This window comes from Prionailurus viverrinus, chromosome C1 (genome assembly GCF_022837055.1).
Source record: "Prionailurus viverrinus isolate Anna chromosome C1, UM_Priviv_1.0, whole genome shotgun sequence".
In the NCBI taxonomy this organism is placed as follows: domain Eukaryota; kingdom Metazoa; phylum Chordata; class Mammalia; order Carnivora; family Felidae; genus Prionailurus; species Prionailurus viverrinus.
Genome location: NC_062568.1, coordinates 127,909,160 through 127,926,136, shown reverse-complemented (window position 1 = coordinate 127,926,136; position 16,977 = coordinate 127,909,160). Strand labels below are relative to the sequence as shown.

General features: G+C 37.8%; 1 protein-coding gene across 4 annotated transcripts in view; it reads right to left on the bottom strand.

Annotated features, from left to right (window-relative positions):
• DPH5 (diphthamide biosynthesis 5) overlaps positions 1–11,727 on the bottom strand; it is a 55,374-nt gene extending 43,647 nt beyond the window's left edge. For 3 of the 4 annotated variants that reach the window (XM_047870408.1, XM_047870407.1, XM_047870410.1), the window contains exons 1-3: positions 11,528–11,727; positions 11,082–11,233; positions 2,635–2,759 (exon numbers count right to left, since the gene is read on the bottom strand). In XM_047870408.1, the coding sequence (XP_047726364.1) occupies positions 2,635–2,759; positions 11,082–11,216 (260 nt within the window). In that variant the 5' untranslated portion in view covers positions 11,217–11,233; positions 11,528–11,727. Of the gene's footprint in view, positions 1–2,634; positions 2,760–11,081; positions 11,234–11,463 lie in introns of all 4 variants that reach the window. The other variant, XM_047870409.1, reaches the window with a different exon arrangement.
• Between the last annotated feature and the right edge of the window lie 5,250 nt (positions 11,728–16,977).

Below are 16,977 nucleotides of genomic sequence, written 5' to 3'. Positions count from 1 at the left end.
TCATCTTTCAGACACCTGTTTAAATATTACCTCAACAAAAAGGTTTTTCCATATACCCTGCACAAATTAGCCTATTCCTGTGAGTCCTTTTTTTCCTTGACAGGCCTATCAAAATTTTAATTTGTTATTTTTTCTTTCATTGATGTCAGCCTCCCTTACTAAACTGTGAAGCCCGTGTTTTATCATCTAACATATATCCAGCATGTAGGAGTGCCTGTCATGATATAAGTGTTCCAAAGATATTTATTGAATGGAGAAATGTCAGTCTAAGATATGCCTCATCTTCCTTTGTGACCCCAGGCAAAATATTAAACAACTCTTTACATTAATATTTCATTGATATCTACTATATTGTGAGAGAAACTAGGGAGATAAAATTGTGAAGGACAGCCTACAAATATAAAAGGTAGAGGTATATTGGGGCACCTGGGTGGCGCAGTCGGTTAAGCGTCCGACCTCGGCTCAGGTCACGATCTCGCGGTCCCTGAGTTTGAGCCCCGTGTCGGGCTCTGGGCTGATGGCTCAGAGCCTGGAGCCTGTTTCCGATTCTGTGTCTCCCTCTCTCTCTGCCCCTCCCCCGTTCATGCTCTGTCTCTCTCTGTCCCAAAAATAAATAAACGTTGAAAAAAAAAATTAAAAAAAAAAAAAAAGGTAGAGTTATATATTTATTAAAAAAAATACATTGTGAGGCAATGTATGAAAACTCATATGAATAATACTTCAGCAGTTAGAAACAGAACTTCTCATCAGGGTAATAAAAGACTGCATCACTGAGAATATGATGTCTGAGTTAGGCTTCAAAAGATGGCTGGACTCTGACAATCAGAAATATACCAAAAGGTATTACAGATGCAGGGAAGAGTTTGAACAGATGTATAGAATGAGAAATCAAGATGATGGTGGAAGAACAAACTGGTTGGCATGAGTGTGGGCAAACCAGTACAAGAGAACCAGATACAGTTAGAAGGGCAGGCTGGACAGTACCTTTCATGTCTGGCCAACGGACAGAGCTACTAATTCCCACTTTGAGCTCAAGTAAGATTTTCAAATTGTGGTTTCACAAATATAAATTTGACTACAACATAGGTAATGAAATAAGAATCTGTACCTGGACCAGACAAAAGGCTACTAGATTAAACTAGGGAATAAAAAAGATATAAAAAATTTTGGTTAAAAAAAAGAAAGGTCAAAAGCAGTGCTTCTCATACTAACTAGTAAAAGGTCAATACTTTAAGTTCTAAATGGTCATGGAACAATAGTTTTGTAAAATGTAATCAAAATTAATGATTAGGAAAATTAAAACATAAAATACAAAATATAAGCTCCAAATTATGAGATTCAGCAGAGATAAAATTACTTCTAAAAACTGCTATAGAATTTCTAAATGCTTACTCTCAATTTCTGTAGTTCTCATCATGGACTAGTAAATTTGTGGGCTGGGACCAGTCTATAAACCTCACATTGAGCAGCACTGGTTTATTGGGCTCTGTCAGTGACTAGATGCCATGGAAGTCAAAAGTAACTCTGAGATTACTCTTTTAGGTGACTGTAAGAATTGTTATACCATCAAGTAAGAAAGTTTGGTGAGTTCAGAAGGTGTCACTATAAAAAAATATGGAATTTTGGCAGGAATCCAGTGCAATAATGAGAAAATCCTACAAGAGTTTCAAGACATTTTATACATAGAATTTTTCATCACCTTTATTTTATTTTACTATTTTCTGGCTAAAAGAAATAAATAAAGGAAAAATAGGTACTGCTAATTTGGAGGAAGACTTACAGGAAACAATGTCATAGGCTAAAACAAACTGTTATTTTTAAATGTGTGATTATACAATGTCATTTGCAACCAAGCATAATAAGGAAACATAATCTCTGGCATACCATACTGATGTAAATTACTTTTTTTTTTTTTTTTTGACAGACACATGCACATGTAACTCCATTCTTTTTGAAAAACATCCTTGGTGGTGAGTTCATAGTGCTTTAATTGTCCTTATGTTCCTTAAATCTGTGACATAAATCTTGGGTCACCAGCTGGAGACAAAGAACTCCTCTGTTTTGCTTGACATTAGAGATTGATGATGCTTGACTAGACAAGTAGAAACCCATCTTTTTAGTAATGGGGAAAGAACAGAGCTCCCAAGGGATATAAGAAATTGAAATCTGAGGCTTGATAGATTTTTAAATTCAAGGCAAGTAAAGTGACAATGTTGATAAATATGAAGTGATTAAAAAAGAAAAAAAAAGCCTAGGATAAAGGAATCAGAAGATGCTTGCAATTTACCTGAAAAATAAATGGTAGGTATAACTCTTGATAATGTAATAAACTTATTAATAATGATATACTAGTTAGGTCATTTGATGTCCTAAGTTATCTTCTAAAAGAATAGCAAAAGCAATGATACAAACTTTAGAACAGACCCTTAATAACCAATGTAAGAGTTACATATGATGACATCCTTATCAAGCAGATTTTCTTCACTAATCTCAAAGATAATGAAACTTTATGAGATTTTAGAACCTAGGTAAACACAGTCCTTTATTAGGACCTGGCAAGTAAAAGTTTTAAATGGAATAATTCTTACCGAGTTAAAAACAAGCAAATAAATTAAAATATCTGCTTTGCCTTACCCAAATGGATCACCAACCACAAGGAATGCAACATCACAGATATCGGCATCCTTTAAAATATTATCTGCTTCTTGTTCCACTTCTTCTCTATCAGCAAGAATCAATTTTCTTCCGTAGAACTCTTCCTACAGATTTAAGTCCAATATCAAAATGAGACAGCAGGTGACCATTTACACACACACACACACACACACATATCTCTGTCTGGGGCTGGTGCAAATTTTGGCAACCATCCAGACATCCACACATAGATCACTGAATACTCATCAGTGAGCTAGCACTCTATAACATGTTGCAATTAAACTCTGTCTTTGGGGCTATCTTAATATCCCAAGAGGAGGTAGACCTCCTAACATCTGAGACTTTCTGCATTTTAAATTTATCTAAATCTGAGTCTAACAGACCAGGCAGAATACTGTAGAATGAACAGAGAACATGTTTGTACGAGCCTTACTTCATAAACATACTAATAAAAATGAATATATTAAATAATAACTATAAACATACATGGTAATTTGGGTTTAATTAAATTTTCCATAGGAAAACCTATAGGACTCTGGCTAAAATAAAAGGTAACTTCAATGAGAAATAATAGAAAATTAAGATTCAGTTATTTACAGAACCAGCAAACATTCCTATATAATTGCAGGAAAGATTGATTGAAAACTGTATTTCTGGGGTGCCTGGGTTGAGTGTTAGACTCTTGGTTTTGGCTCGGGTCATGATTCTAGAATCATGGGATGGGTCCCACGTCAAGCTCCGTGCTGAGCCATGAAGCCTGCTTAAGATTCTCTCTCTCTCCCTCTGCACCTCTTCCCCACTCATTTTTTCTCTAAAATAAATAATAAGAAAATAAAAAAATAAATAACAACTGTATTTCCTACTTCCTGCTAAAAAGGCAGAGATGCAGGGGAGGGAAAAGAATTCTAAGTATATAGGAAGTCTCAACACAAACTGCTTTGTGAACCAATTCCCTGAAGTTCAACTCTAAAGAATAAACCCAGGAGGCTGACCTTAACGGGTGGCAGCATGTAAGTACAGAGAGTGAACTGGTGTGCCAGTGGTCATATGGCAGTGGTTACAAACTATTATGCAAAGTCATGAATCTTATTAACTGATTTCCTGTGGAATAATATGTAATTCAAATATAGTAAAAGTGGATGCATAGACAAATACTATTTCTTACATACTGAGAAGTTTGAGCTATAAAGATTATATTAGAAGTCAAATGTTACAAGGACTGCTATAATAGAAGCATTATCTGGTACTCAATATCTGTCAAGCAAAAGAGTAAATGAACAAATGATTAAGCATTTGAAGATAAAGACTATAGTTCCAACTCTGATAACTATTTCTTAATACTTAACTAGAATCTGTTCTTGAAAAAAGATCCCTTCCCTTTCTCTGCATATCTTTGCAGAGATGTTCCAGAAGTTCCCAATGACAACAATGTTTTTACAGATAAAAAGTGTTCTCTTTATTTTCACTTTTATATTTTTTCTTAATAATTCATTTGCATACAACTTCCTTTAATTTCATGAGCCCAGAAAACTTATCAGTGGTAGAACATTTATATTCACATATATCTAAGACATACACATGATTACTGAAGGAAACTGAAGGAAGTTTTTTTTCCTGAACTTCTAACATCTTTTTTTTTAATATGAAATTTATTGTCAAATTGGTTTCCATACAACACCCAGTGCTCAACCCACAGGTGCCCTCCTCAATGCCCATCACTCACTGAACTTGTAACATTTCTTTAAAAAATTTTTAAAAATCACATGTGACTAGCTTAATGCTAGCAGTAATTTTAAATCCTATTCAATACTTGATGATTCAACAACAGAAAACCCCACTCTTCTCAAGACTTCTATCATGTATCACTCCATATTTATTACTTAAGAAACATTTCATTATCTAATTGAAACACAGTATTAAAAAAAAAAGTATCCACATATGCATAACTGTGCACATACACCCCAAACACTCCATTATAACCAAATAGCTGATTCTTTTGAAAAAAAAATGTAAAAAAGGGAAGAGACAATAAAAGTAGTAAGAAACTGGTATTACATTATTCTTAATTTACCTACTTGTTTATTCATTTACTCAAAGAATATTTCTTTTTTTAAAAATTTTTTAATGTTTATTTATTTTTGAGGGAGAGAGAGACAGAGCATGAGCAGGGGAGGGGCAGAGAAGGAGGGAGTCACAGGACCTGAAGCAGGCTCCAGGCTCCGAGCTGTCAGCACAGAGCCCGACACGGGGCTCAAACTCACAATCTGTGAGATCATGACCTGAGCCGAAGTCAGACGTTCAACTGACTGAGCCACCCAGGTGCCCCAAAGAATATTTCCTATACACAACCTCCAAGCCAACCTCTATGCTTGTTGTCGGCAAATAGTGCTGAATGAGACATACATGGCCCCTGTCCTGTGGCTTATAATGTCTAGTGGGGAATTATCTAACCACATCATTAAGTGCTATAGAAGCATGGAATCTATTAAGAGTCAGGGAAGGGGCAGGAGGGAAAAGCAGTATTATTTAACAAAATAATTTTAAATTTATATTATACATTATCAAATGACTCATTAGCCAGTTTTTGTATAGCATCAGCCCTAATCTCCTCCATGAAAATGAAGGTAAAACTCAAAAAATTCATTGCTTTAAGTTGAAAGCAATGTTTAAAGCTTCTTGCTTTAAGTTGGCAGGTTTTGCATAAGGAGGGCAAGGTAAAAACTCAAAATTAAAATTACTTTTTGGTATTCCTGGAAGGATACATGAAAAATTAGTAATAACTGCCTCTATGAAGGGGAACTGGGCTAGAAATATTGCAATGTATATACCATTTAGTATCTTTTAAATTCTTTTTTAAATGTGTATTTATTTTGAGAGAGAAAGAGAGACTAGGGGAGGGGCAAAGAGAGAGGAGAATCCTAAGTAGGCAAAGAGAGACAGAATCCTAAGCAGACTCTATGCTATCAGCACAGAGCCCTACTTGGGGCTCGATCACACAAACCGTGAGATCATGACCTGAGCCAAAATCAAGGGTTGGGACCCTTAATCAACTGAGTCACCTAGGCACCCCTAATATCTTTTGAATTTTATACCATACAATGTATTACCTAGTCAAAAAAAAAAAAAAAATAGAAAAGTAGAGGCCAGAAGTAGAATGTGTAAACAAACAAAATCTTAAGAAAACAAAATCTTAAACACACACACACACATTAACATTTAAAGAAAGAACAGAGAAATAGGGTTTACAAAAGGGACTGAGAAAAATGGAAAAGTACAAATAAAACCAAGAAAAGGTCATGTCTTAAAGGCCAGCTTCAAGGAGTGAGCAAGTATGTCAAAAGCAGTAAAACAGGTAAGAATTGAAAAGTATCCTCTGGCATTCTCAGCTATTAAATAATTGCTCAACAAACAAATATTTCAGAGGAATGGAAATCAGCTCACAGGAGTATGAGACATGAGTGAAGTAGGGACAATAAAAGTATGCTGCTTTTTCAAAAAACTTTGGATAAATAAGAGAATAGTAACTATGGAGAAAAGATGTTTAAAAGTGGAGAATTTTGGAGTGCCTGGGTGGCTCAGTCAGTTGAGCATCTGACTTCGACTCAGGTCCCGCATCAGGCTCTGTGCTGACAGCTCAGAGCCTGGAGCCTGCTTCAGATTCTGTGTCTCCCTCTCTCTGCCCCTCCCCGACTCGCTCTGTCTCTGTCTCAAAAATGAATAAACATAAAAAAAAAAAATTAAAGGAGAGAGTTTTCAAAAGAGACAATACCTGAATATGGTTTCAGGTTCAGGAGAGAAGCATATTAAGACAGACTGAACATAAAGAAGAAAGAATAATTGATGGGAATAAAGTTTCAGAGGAAGGGAGAGGAAGAGGTTTGAGAAAAACACATCTACTTAGCCTTGAACAGGAAGAGAACTTCAATCTAACAAGCCATTTTCTTTTTTTTTTTTTAAGTTTTTTTTTTTTTTTTTTTTTTGAGAGAGAGAGAATACAAGCAGAGGGGCAGAGAGAGGGAGACACAGAATCTGAAGCAGGCTCTGTGCTGACAGCGCAGAGCCCAATGCAGGGCTCAATCCCACAAACTGTGAGATCATGACCAAAGCCAAAATGAAGAGCTGGACGCTACTGACTGAGACACTCACACGCGCCTAACAAGTCATTTTCTAAGACTGGAGGGAAGACAGATTCAGATTTAGGGCAAGGACAAATGGGAAGTTAATGGGAAGTTAATGAAGGTCATAGCTGGTTGCCTCATCTTTCTCAGTGGGAAGGCCTTTACTGTCTTCTCCTCTATCCCTCCAATATCATTCCACAGCTATCAGATAGGAAGACTGGAACTAGAGCGAGTTGGTACCCAGATGAGGTAGATTAGGAAGAAAAGGGAGGGAACACACATACTGGAAGAAAATGAAAGTTATTTGAGTGATGCCCAAGAACAAGTATAGCAAATCATTATGCTTGTTTTTTCCATGCTTTTGCTCATAATTATTTTTTCTTCAGTAAAGAACACTATGCTCTTTCTCTTCCCTTTACCAAATCTTCAACGTTTATTTATTTTTGGGACAGAGAGAGACAGAGCATGAACGGGGGAGGGGCAGAGAGAGAGGGAGACACAGAATCGGAAACAGGCTCCAGGCTCTGAGCCATCAGCCCAGAGCCCGACGCGGGGCTCGAACTCACGGACCGCAAGATCGTGACCTGGCTGAAGTCGGACGCTTAACCGACTGCGCCACTCAGGCGCCCCTTCCCTTTACCAAATCTTATCTATAACAACTGTCTCTTTCTCTTCCCTTTGCCAAGTCTTATCTATAATAACAACATTTATAGTATATTTACATTAGGATCACTCTGGGGTCAGGCATAGTTCTAAGAACTTATGCCTATGAATTCATTGAATCTTCGTTATAATCTATGAGATAGCCCCTATTTTTATCCCCGTTTTAGAGATAAGAAAAAGACCACAGAAAAGTTAACTGATTGTCCAAAGTCACAGAACCTTGGTTGATTACAAAACATCACATGTACCATAAATAAGCCATAGACAGGCAGAGCTTAGTGATCTCCTCTGCTTTTTACAGGGTGGCTACAGCCCCAAAGTTAGCTCCTTTTGGCCACAGCTGCTTTCTCTATTTACCCTGCGGAGCCGTGCAAATATTGCCATTTTCAATCTAGACTATGAAAACAAAAGAAATAAAACAAAAAGATTGGGATGCATTATTTTAAGACACAGCTTAAATTCCATCTATTCTGTAGTCTCCCTTGACCACCATGGACTGAAGTGATCTTTTTTTTCTTTTTTTAATGTTTGTTTATTTTTGAGAGAGCGCAAGCAGGGGAGGGACAGAGAGAGAGAGGAAGACATAGGATCTGAATCAGGCTCTGCTCTGACAGCAGAGCCTGATATGGGGCTCAAACTCATGCACTGTAAGATCGACCTGAGCTGAAGTTGAATGCTTAACCAAACTGAGCCACCCAGGTGCCCCATGAAGTGATCTTCTTTCTTATATGGATTTCAATTAGAATTAATAACTAGTAATTATTTATTATGTAAGGCAGCTTCTCCTAATTCATGAAAACAAGAGCACTGGCTTAAGTAAGATCATCTAAGTTCTTCCCAGCAATATAATTTTATAGCTTCTTTCACTGTTGTCATGAATTGTTATTTAAATCTTCCTTTATTATTTATGTTTTCCTGGGTATAACACAGATAAATCATGAACCACTTGAGAACAAAGGCCATACCTTTTACTTCTTTGTATAAGGCACTACAAGTGTATCACACCAAATCGGCATAGATCATAATTTATTCACAGAAAGTGCCTAAAGAAATTCAAAGTGTATATAACAAAACTAAAACTCTTCCCTGGATTCACTGTCTCTAGTTTAATGAACTTTTGAATACTACAGAATATATAAACAATACTACCTGTTTGGCAATTTGAAAACAATAGCTTTCAATGTAAGAACAGATAAATTCCAGATTTGTTTAGTAACATCTATATATGGCTTTCATAATTTTGTGTGATTATTGATAAAAGAAAGCACATGTTCACTGCAGAAAATAGGTTTTTCCAATCTTTTTTTTGCACTGTGTAATAATTATCCAGTTATTGAGTCCAGATTGTACATACAGGTGTGAGCACGTGTCAACAATTTTTAAAAATCAATATGTTTAAAGAAAGAAAGAAAAAGTAGAAATGAAAAAACAAAAAGGAAGTCACTGAAGAAAAAGTGGCTCTGACATTTTACTCGGCAATATAAGGCACAAATTTATTTATTTATTTATACCTTAACTTATTCTAGAAAAGAGTCACTAAAGGTGGCTGATGTCACACAGAAAGTTGCTCAGGGAAAAACATGAACTAAAGACCTGGAGAAAGTCATGAAGAACAGACTGATGGAATTTTGTGATAAGAAGATTCAAAATTGACCATTTTGCTTGAATGCTACCTTTCTCTGAAATTATTATTCTGTGAAGCTATGATCTATCCCTGAGTATACAGAGACACGGTATGTTACAAAGGTGAAGAGTGGTGGTTCTCAACTCAGGACTGCCTCGGCTCATATTCTGGCTCTATCACTCATTATCTGTATGACCTTGGGCAAGTTTCTTTGTGCCTGTAAACTGTGAACAGTAATTATAGAATAATAATCCTGTTCCACATATAAAGCACTTAGAACAGTACATAGTAAGTATTCTATTAATATTAGCACTTATTATTGTAGAGAAATGGATATTCCAGCACCTTAACAAAGAAAACATAATTTACCTGTAGGTGAGGTTGGGCCCAGCCCGAATTCTACATTTTTGGGAAAAGAATACTTGAAAAAATTACAGCAACCAACATTATCATTTAGTTAGCACTTAAAATTTACAAAGCACTTTCAAATATATCATCTTTTTTTAAGTTATCTTTTTAATGTTTATTTATTTTGAGAAAGAACTCAAGCAGAAAGAGAGAGAGAATCCCAAGCAGGCTCTGTGCTTACAGTGCACAGTCTGTGAGACAGAGCCCCGAAATGGGGCTCTGACAAACCGTCAGATCATAACTTGAGTGGAAAATCAAGAGTTGGACGTTTCACCAACTGAGCCACCTCAAATATATCATCTTAATAAAACCCTACCTTAATAAAATCTCCAATTGGTTATTATCTCTATTTTCACAAATGAGAATTGAGGTTTAGATAAATCCAGAAATGTGCCTATCAACAACTACCATTTCTGGAGACTTTTGTGACAGGCACTACATTAAGAACCTATGAAGTGGGCATTCTTATCCCCATTTCACAAAGTAAAAAACTAAAGTTAAAGGACTTGTCCAAGGTTACATGGTAACATGTAACAGAGAACATTTAAAGTCAGGTCCAAACTTTCCTCTATGCTAAATCCTGACATCTTACCCTAAAAAATGCTGATTTGTTTTATTTGTCTCTACTCTCTTAGATGAATTTAAGTCCATTCTAGTTTTCCTTAATTACTGGTAAGAGAGGAATACTTATTATCTTGAGCTTAGACACTTTGCTTCCATCCTAACAAATCAGAGTCAACAAATCAAAGCTGGTTGTTAGATGCAACTTTCATATCAATACCAATTCAAGTAGCAGTCCTTAATTCCTTATAACTCTGAGACCAGAATTCCCTGGGCTGTGAATCTGAGAGGGCATTAGACCTGAAATTCTCTAGGTCATTTTTTTTGTTTAGAAGCCTTGATAGACCAGACAATTCTAAAATCCTCTCCCTCCTCCTATAACACGTCCAACACTCTGTTCATCTTAATTTACATTCCATTTGGAGTTTGACAATGGACATGAACTACTTAACCCCTCCTCCAAAATGTATTGAGCCCTTAACAAGAGCCAGCTAAATGCATGATAAATTAACAAATCCTAAGTTTATTAAGTCCCAGGCTTATTCAGTATACACAAGAGTATGTGTATAAGCCTTACGGGGAGTCATTTTAAAGGTAAGCCGTCTCTGGATAGGATACAGACAGAAAGGCGATTACCATTCCCTATGGAAATACTTCAAAGGGAGAAGCTTTCAGCGTGGTTTCTGAATATATAACCAACTCATTAAGGCTATGTCAGTACCTCATTAGCACTCAACTCAGAAAAAAATGGACTATCTCATGAAATAAGGGATTTTGAGAACTATCCCCAGGAGTGTAAAGTAACTTTCCTTTCCTCTTTACTGGAGAAAACCACAAAATTAGACTTGTAAAGTAAGACAAAAGCACCCTTTCATTTTGCAAGTCACTTGGTTGTTGTATTATTTCCATTCTTGTACTCCTCAGATCCTTAATGAGCAGGGGATGGGTTTTAAACGGTTTCAACAAGCAGACCTGAAAATTGCGTTCAGCTTAGTGTAATGAAAATCAGCTGTTAGCTTTCTTCCCAGGACTGGAGATCCTTAAGCACCTACCAAGACTTCCTTCCCTACAGTCAGGATTGAGGTATAGGCTTCCAGATACACCCGACTGCAGCGTCTAACAATTTCCAGGCCCTTGACTGTGATGTCCTTGGCATCGCCCAGGCCCAGGCCGATCAGGTAAAGCATTTCAAAGTCCAGGTAGACTGCAGGACGAAGCGAACAAGAAAAACATGTGTCAGCTACACCGAGGATATCTAAAATCTAGTGATGAACATGGAAACTGAAAACCAAAACAGCCGGAAAAGAGACGGCAAGTCACGAGCGAGGTCTGAGAACCTCACTCCACGCCTCTTACATAAGGACTGGAATGAATGTTTGTGAACAACCCTACCCCGCATTTTCTCGTTACACCAACCTAGGAGCACACAATTACCCTAGAGAGAATTGTAGTTGGGTCCCCAAAAGCCTAAAAGCAGCCTTTCCGAAAATATAGCTACCGAAAGCGATGATTCGCGCACAGAGAAAATCCACGCCGCCGGCCTCACCGACGGTGCCGCAAAACGTCAGCGCCTTTACTGCACTTTACGACTAGCTGGAGGGGCGGGCAAGCCGGCCTCTGCGGGTGGGGTGGGGGAGATCTGCCGGCTGCGCCAGAAGTGACCCGCCCGCTGCTAGGTTGGGGAAGCGAAAGGTCAGTCGGTCGGGCAGTCTGTCTAGAGTCCCCAGCATGGCCTCTGGGAAAGGACGAGGAGCACCCGCGATCCCCTTAGCCAGTGGCTTTACACCTCCCCAACCTAGGACAGGGTAAGTGCAGGAGCTCTTTGCCTGGGAGGAGCTGGACCCGAGGTTGGGTAGCGCAGCGCGGCGCGTTACGCCTTTTCTTCTCCGGTCACGAGAACGGGTGACGTGTGGGACGGACTTCCCTAATTTGCTCGGGATCGCCCTAGTGCAGAGATTTCCAACCTCGCCCTTGCATTCCGCTACCGTTTAACCAGCTACCTCCCTGATGAGGTGTCAGTGTAGCCAAACCCGGCCATCAGTGTGACTCTGATTTCCTAGCGGGGCGGTGATTCCTGGGGTTTGTCCCCAACCCCAAGACCTCATGCCGGAGTGCCCCGAGGGGCGTGACTGGGATATGCCTCAGCCATCCTCAGTGTCGGGAAGCCCAGAGCCGCCCTCTCGTCCCTGTCCCCCCCCCCCCCCCCCCCCCGCCCCGTGCCTTTCCAAGTGACCTTTAAGAGTGCTCAGGGATTTCAGACTTAATGCTTCCACAGGGGGAATTCCTATAAAGTAGTTAGTTAGATGTAGTTCCGATATCGAAATGGTTTGTTTTGACTGTAAATGCTGTTGGTAAGGTCACTAGTGACCTCATCCAAGTTAAGAAGACAGTTTCCATTGTTTATCTTAGACAGTGTTGATTATTCAGAATTTTCCTGCTGCTTCTCAGACAATGCCTTGTGTCTTTTTTTGCCCAATACCTGTTACTTAACCCTTAATTTTATGTTTTTTCCTAGGCTCCATCCACCCTTTGCACTTAACATTCAATACACTCTTCATGACTGATTCTATCCAGTTTCATTACATCCATCCATTCTTCATACCATAAACAAAAATTAATTCAAATGGATCATAGATGTACATATAAACTATATGGAAAACAAAACAATAAAACTTCCTAGAGAGAGGATAGGAGAAAATATTTGTGATGTTATTTAGGCAAAGACTCCTCAGGTGGAACACCAGAAGCATGATGTAGAAAAGAAAAATTGAGAAATTGAAGTTCAGAGAGATAAAACATGTTCTTCAAAAGACATTGTTGAAGCCACACACTGGAAGAAAACATTCGCAAAACATGTATCCGGTAAAGGATTTGTATCAGGAATGCATAAATAACTCTCAAAAGGTAAAAATAAGAAAACAACTTGATTTTTTAAGTAGGCAAAGAATTTGAAAAAATCTCCCAGAGAATAAGGTAAACAGATCCCCAAAGAGGATACACTAACATCAAATAAGCCACATCATTAGACATTAGGAAAATAAAAATTAAAACCACGGTGAGAATCTAGTATATTCCTATTAGAATGGCTGAAATTGGAGGACCTGGGTGGCTCAGTCAGTCAAGCATCTGACTTATCAGTCAAGTATCCAACTTTGTCTCAGGTCATGATCTCACAGTTTGTGAGTTCAAGCCCCGCATCCGCATCCAGTTTGCTGCTGTCAGCACAGAGCCCACTTGAGATCTTCTGGCCCCCTCACTCTGTGACCCTCTGTCTCTCTCTCTCTCTCAAAAATAAAAATAGTAATACAAGAATGGCTACAATTAAAAGCAAAAACAAAATAAAACCCTGAATATTCACTCTCAATAATTTTGGGTATCTCTAGTATTTTGCTGACTCAGATTTTAATCTCCCATTTAGACCTCCCCTTCAGCCTCCTATATTTAACTTTCTGCTGGAAATCACCTAGATAACCCAGAGACATCACATTCAAAGCTGAATCCATCTTCCCTTTCAACTTGGCTTTTCCTTCTGTATTATCTACTTTGGATGGAAGGCATTATCAGCTACAGACTTATGCAAGCCAGACACGTGGAAGTTACCCCCCATTCAGTCTAACATATCTGCCTCTCTTGGTAGAAACCTTACCTACTGTCGCAGTCTTTCTTTAGGTCTTAATGTCACTCCCGCAGCTGGTCACCATGTCTCCTGCACATTCATACTTCTAGGGGCCAGAGAGATCTAGCTAGGATACAATCTGAAAATGTCATTCCCTTCTAAAAATCCTTTTGAGGCCAAGAAAAAGTCCAGGCTCTTCAAAATATCCCACAGGATCATCCCTGGAGTGACCTCTGCCTACCTCTCTCTAGCCTCATGTCTCTCCACTCCATACCACGAGCTTTTACTCTGGCACTACTCTTCTGTGCCCACAACATTCTCCCTTTGTGCCTCTGTGACTTTAGTCAGGCTGCCACCTCTACATTGAATATTCTCTCCCATTCTCTCCTATCTAGGCCACTGCTCACTCTTTAAGACTAAGTTTAGGAGTCCTTCCCAGAGATCCTTGAGGTAGGGTTGAGTATCTCCTTGTAATTACAATAATACTGTATGCATATACTTATCAATCAACTTAAGTGTTTTATAATTGTCCATTTGTGTATCTTCCTTAACCAAACCATCAATTTCATAAAGTTAGGGCCTGTATCTTATATTACACAATTACACAATTGTATCTTATATTACACAGTTACCCAAGATACACTTAGTGCAGTGTCTGTCACATAGTAGGTATTCAGTAAATAATTATTAAATAGATCATTTATGTATACACTAGTAGCTGAGCAATTTCTTTGAATTATGGTGTAGTTTCCTATCTTTATGAAATAAATGCAGGGTGTGGTATATTTTAGATGACTCCCAAAAAGTCGTTGATGGAATGTCAAACAAAAACAATGCCTCACTTATGCCACTTCAGAAAGTTATTTACGTTAAAAGGTTTATGACACAGTTCACGTATACTCCATATGCACCCTGTTGAGTAGGTAAGCTTTCCAATGTACTGATCATGTTTTTGTTGTCAGATTTGCTTTGGGTAATTCCAGGTAGATTTACAGTGAAAAGGCAACGTCAAAAGAAATAATTAATCAAAAGGAAGGTGTTGTCTATCTCCTTTTAGGAAATCTGTATTGAAAATGAAGTTATTCTGGGTAGGTAAGGAAATATTCTTTTTAGATATGGAAGCAATTTCAGTTTTTACTCTTCAGAATTCAGTCAAAGGAACTGCTTTCCCTATAGAATTCTTAAACCTTTTTACCTGCCTTCATTTCTCAATAAGAGTGTAAATTTAGGAACTTTTCTGGAGATAAAGTAAAGGTGTTAGCAAATCTCCCCAACTCAACAAATATAACCAGCAAACTCTTGCTGTTCTTTTTTTGCAGAATTATTCTGTGTGATTTGGACATTTCTCTCTTACCATTTAAAACAGTTTCAAATATGATTGCATTTCCCTCAATAATTTATTATTAAAAATTTCAAACACTTAGAAAAGTTGAAACAGTTTTATAATAAACATCCATATAGTCACCTCTTAGGTTTGTTCTATAGTTGTTAACATTGTGCTGTATTTGTTTTATCACATGTTTATCCATTCATCCATCCATCAACCCATCTTATTTTTTGATGCATTTCCAAGGGAGTCATTTTGCATGAAAGATAACCCCCTCATCTAGGTAAACAGATTAACAAAACATAGCTTATTTTGATGATAATGAAAGCAGTTAGTCTGGGGGGGGGGGATGGTTATAAAGAACTGTGATTCTAGGGCTTAAAAAAAAAAGAAAAGGATGAAATGAAAGCCTTTTTAGTTTTAGTTTAAAGAATAACAAGGATAGGGGCACGTGGGTAGCTCAGTTGGTTAAGCATCAGACTTCAGCTCAGGTCATGATCTCTCAGTCTGAGTTTGAGCCCCGCATCAGGCTCTGTGCTGACAGTGCAGAGCCTGGAGCCTGCTTTCAGATTCTGTGTCTCCCTCTCTCTCTGCCCCTTTCCCACTTGTACTCTGTCTCAAAAATAAACATTAAAAAGTAATTAAAAAAAAAAAAAGAATAACAAGGCCTAGAGAGTTTTCTTCTTTATATTCCGCTTGCAGGTAGGAGAGTACCAAATCATCCCTCAGGGTGAACATTTATGCTTTTTCTGAAAGATCTTTAAGCTGTTTTCATAACCTTTGTCAGTAACTCATTTTTATACCCACACTGTCAGAAATTCTTCCTTATATCTAATCTGTGACCTTCAGGCAGTAGTCATAAAATGTGAAAGATATAGATAGTCATAAGAAGTTAATACTGATGGCTTTTCCATTCCATTGTCATAAACACATCATATAGTAGTTATATTTTAAAGTGATAACAGTTGGGACACTGCATTACATTATGAACAAATCATAATTAACTTACATCTAAAAGAAGTCATCCTTCAATTTTCCTATTTCAGTTAATTGTTTGCCTATTGAAAAGAAGACATCAGGGCTACTGGGTAAACTCCATGTGACCTTATTGTGAATAGAGAATATTATTTTACTCTGAAGCTGGCCTTTTAACCTCCATGTTCCCAGAGATTGCCTCATTGTTAGAGGATATCTTGATTAATATTTGTAGAGCTTAGACACCTCAAATTGATTGATAGCCATTATTTTCTATCAATTCACAAATAAGTGATAATTAAGATAGCATGGTGTTAGGGAAGTTCTATTTACTAAGATTAAGACAAGATTTGAAGTTATTCTAATGTGCATTGGCTTAGGAAAAAAATCACTTTATGCAGTGATTTTATTTACTCATCTATATGTTTTACATCATCTGATCATGTAAAATGTGTAATACTAAAATAAAAAATCTAGAACTATTTTCTGTGAAAAATACAGGATTTTTTATTGTTGTTATTAATGCAGGCTTAATAGGTTGAGAGTAACCATGTGGACTGATTTTAAGAAAGTTGCCTGGAGACCTGTGTTTTTGTGTAAAGTAGCTCCCTAGGATATTTGCTCTTGAGTGTGTGTGTGTGTGTGTGTGTGTGTGTGTGTGTGCACGTGCGCTCACGTGCGCATGTGCGTGTGTGTATAAGTTTTTTTCCTTTGTTTCTAACCCATTTTTATATTTGATGATTTCTTTCTCCATAGTCTACTGCTAAGAAGGTAGAACCAGAGATACATAGTTTTGTTCTTCCTATGTTTAAACAACTACACAGTGCCCTTTTAAGATTTATTTAGGGAGTCATATCACAATTAGCCAAGATTTGTCAGGAGAAGGAGGATGGTTTCCCCTTCACTCAAAAGCCAAAATTTTTGAAAAGGGGCCTACCAGGCTCTATATTAGTCACATGCTCCCAGTCACTAGATCACTGTCCTACATCTCTGAGTCACCTCCTGCTACAAAAGCTGCAAAACTGTACAC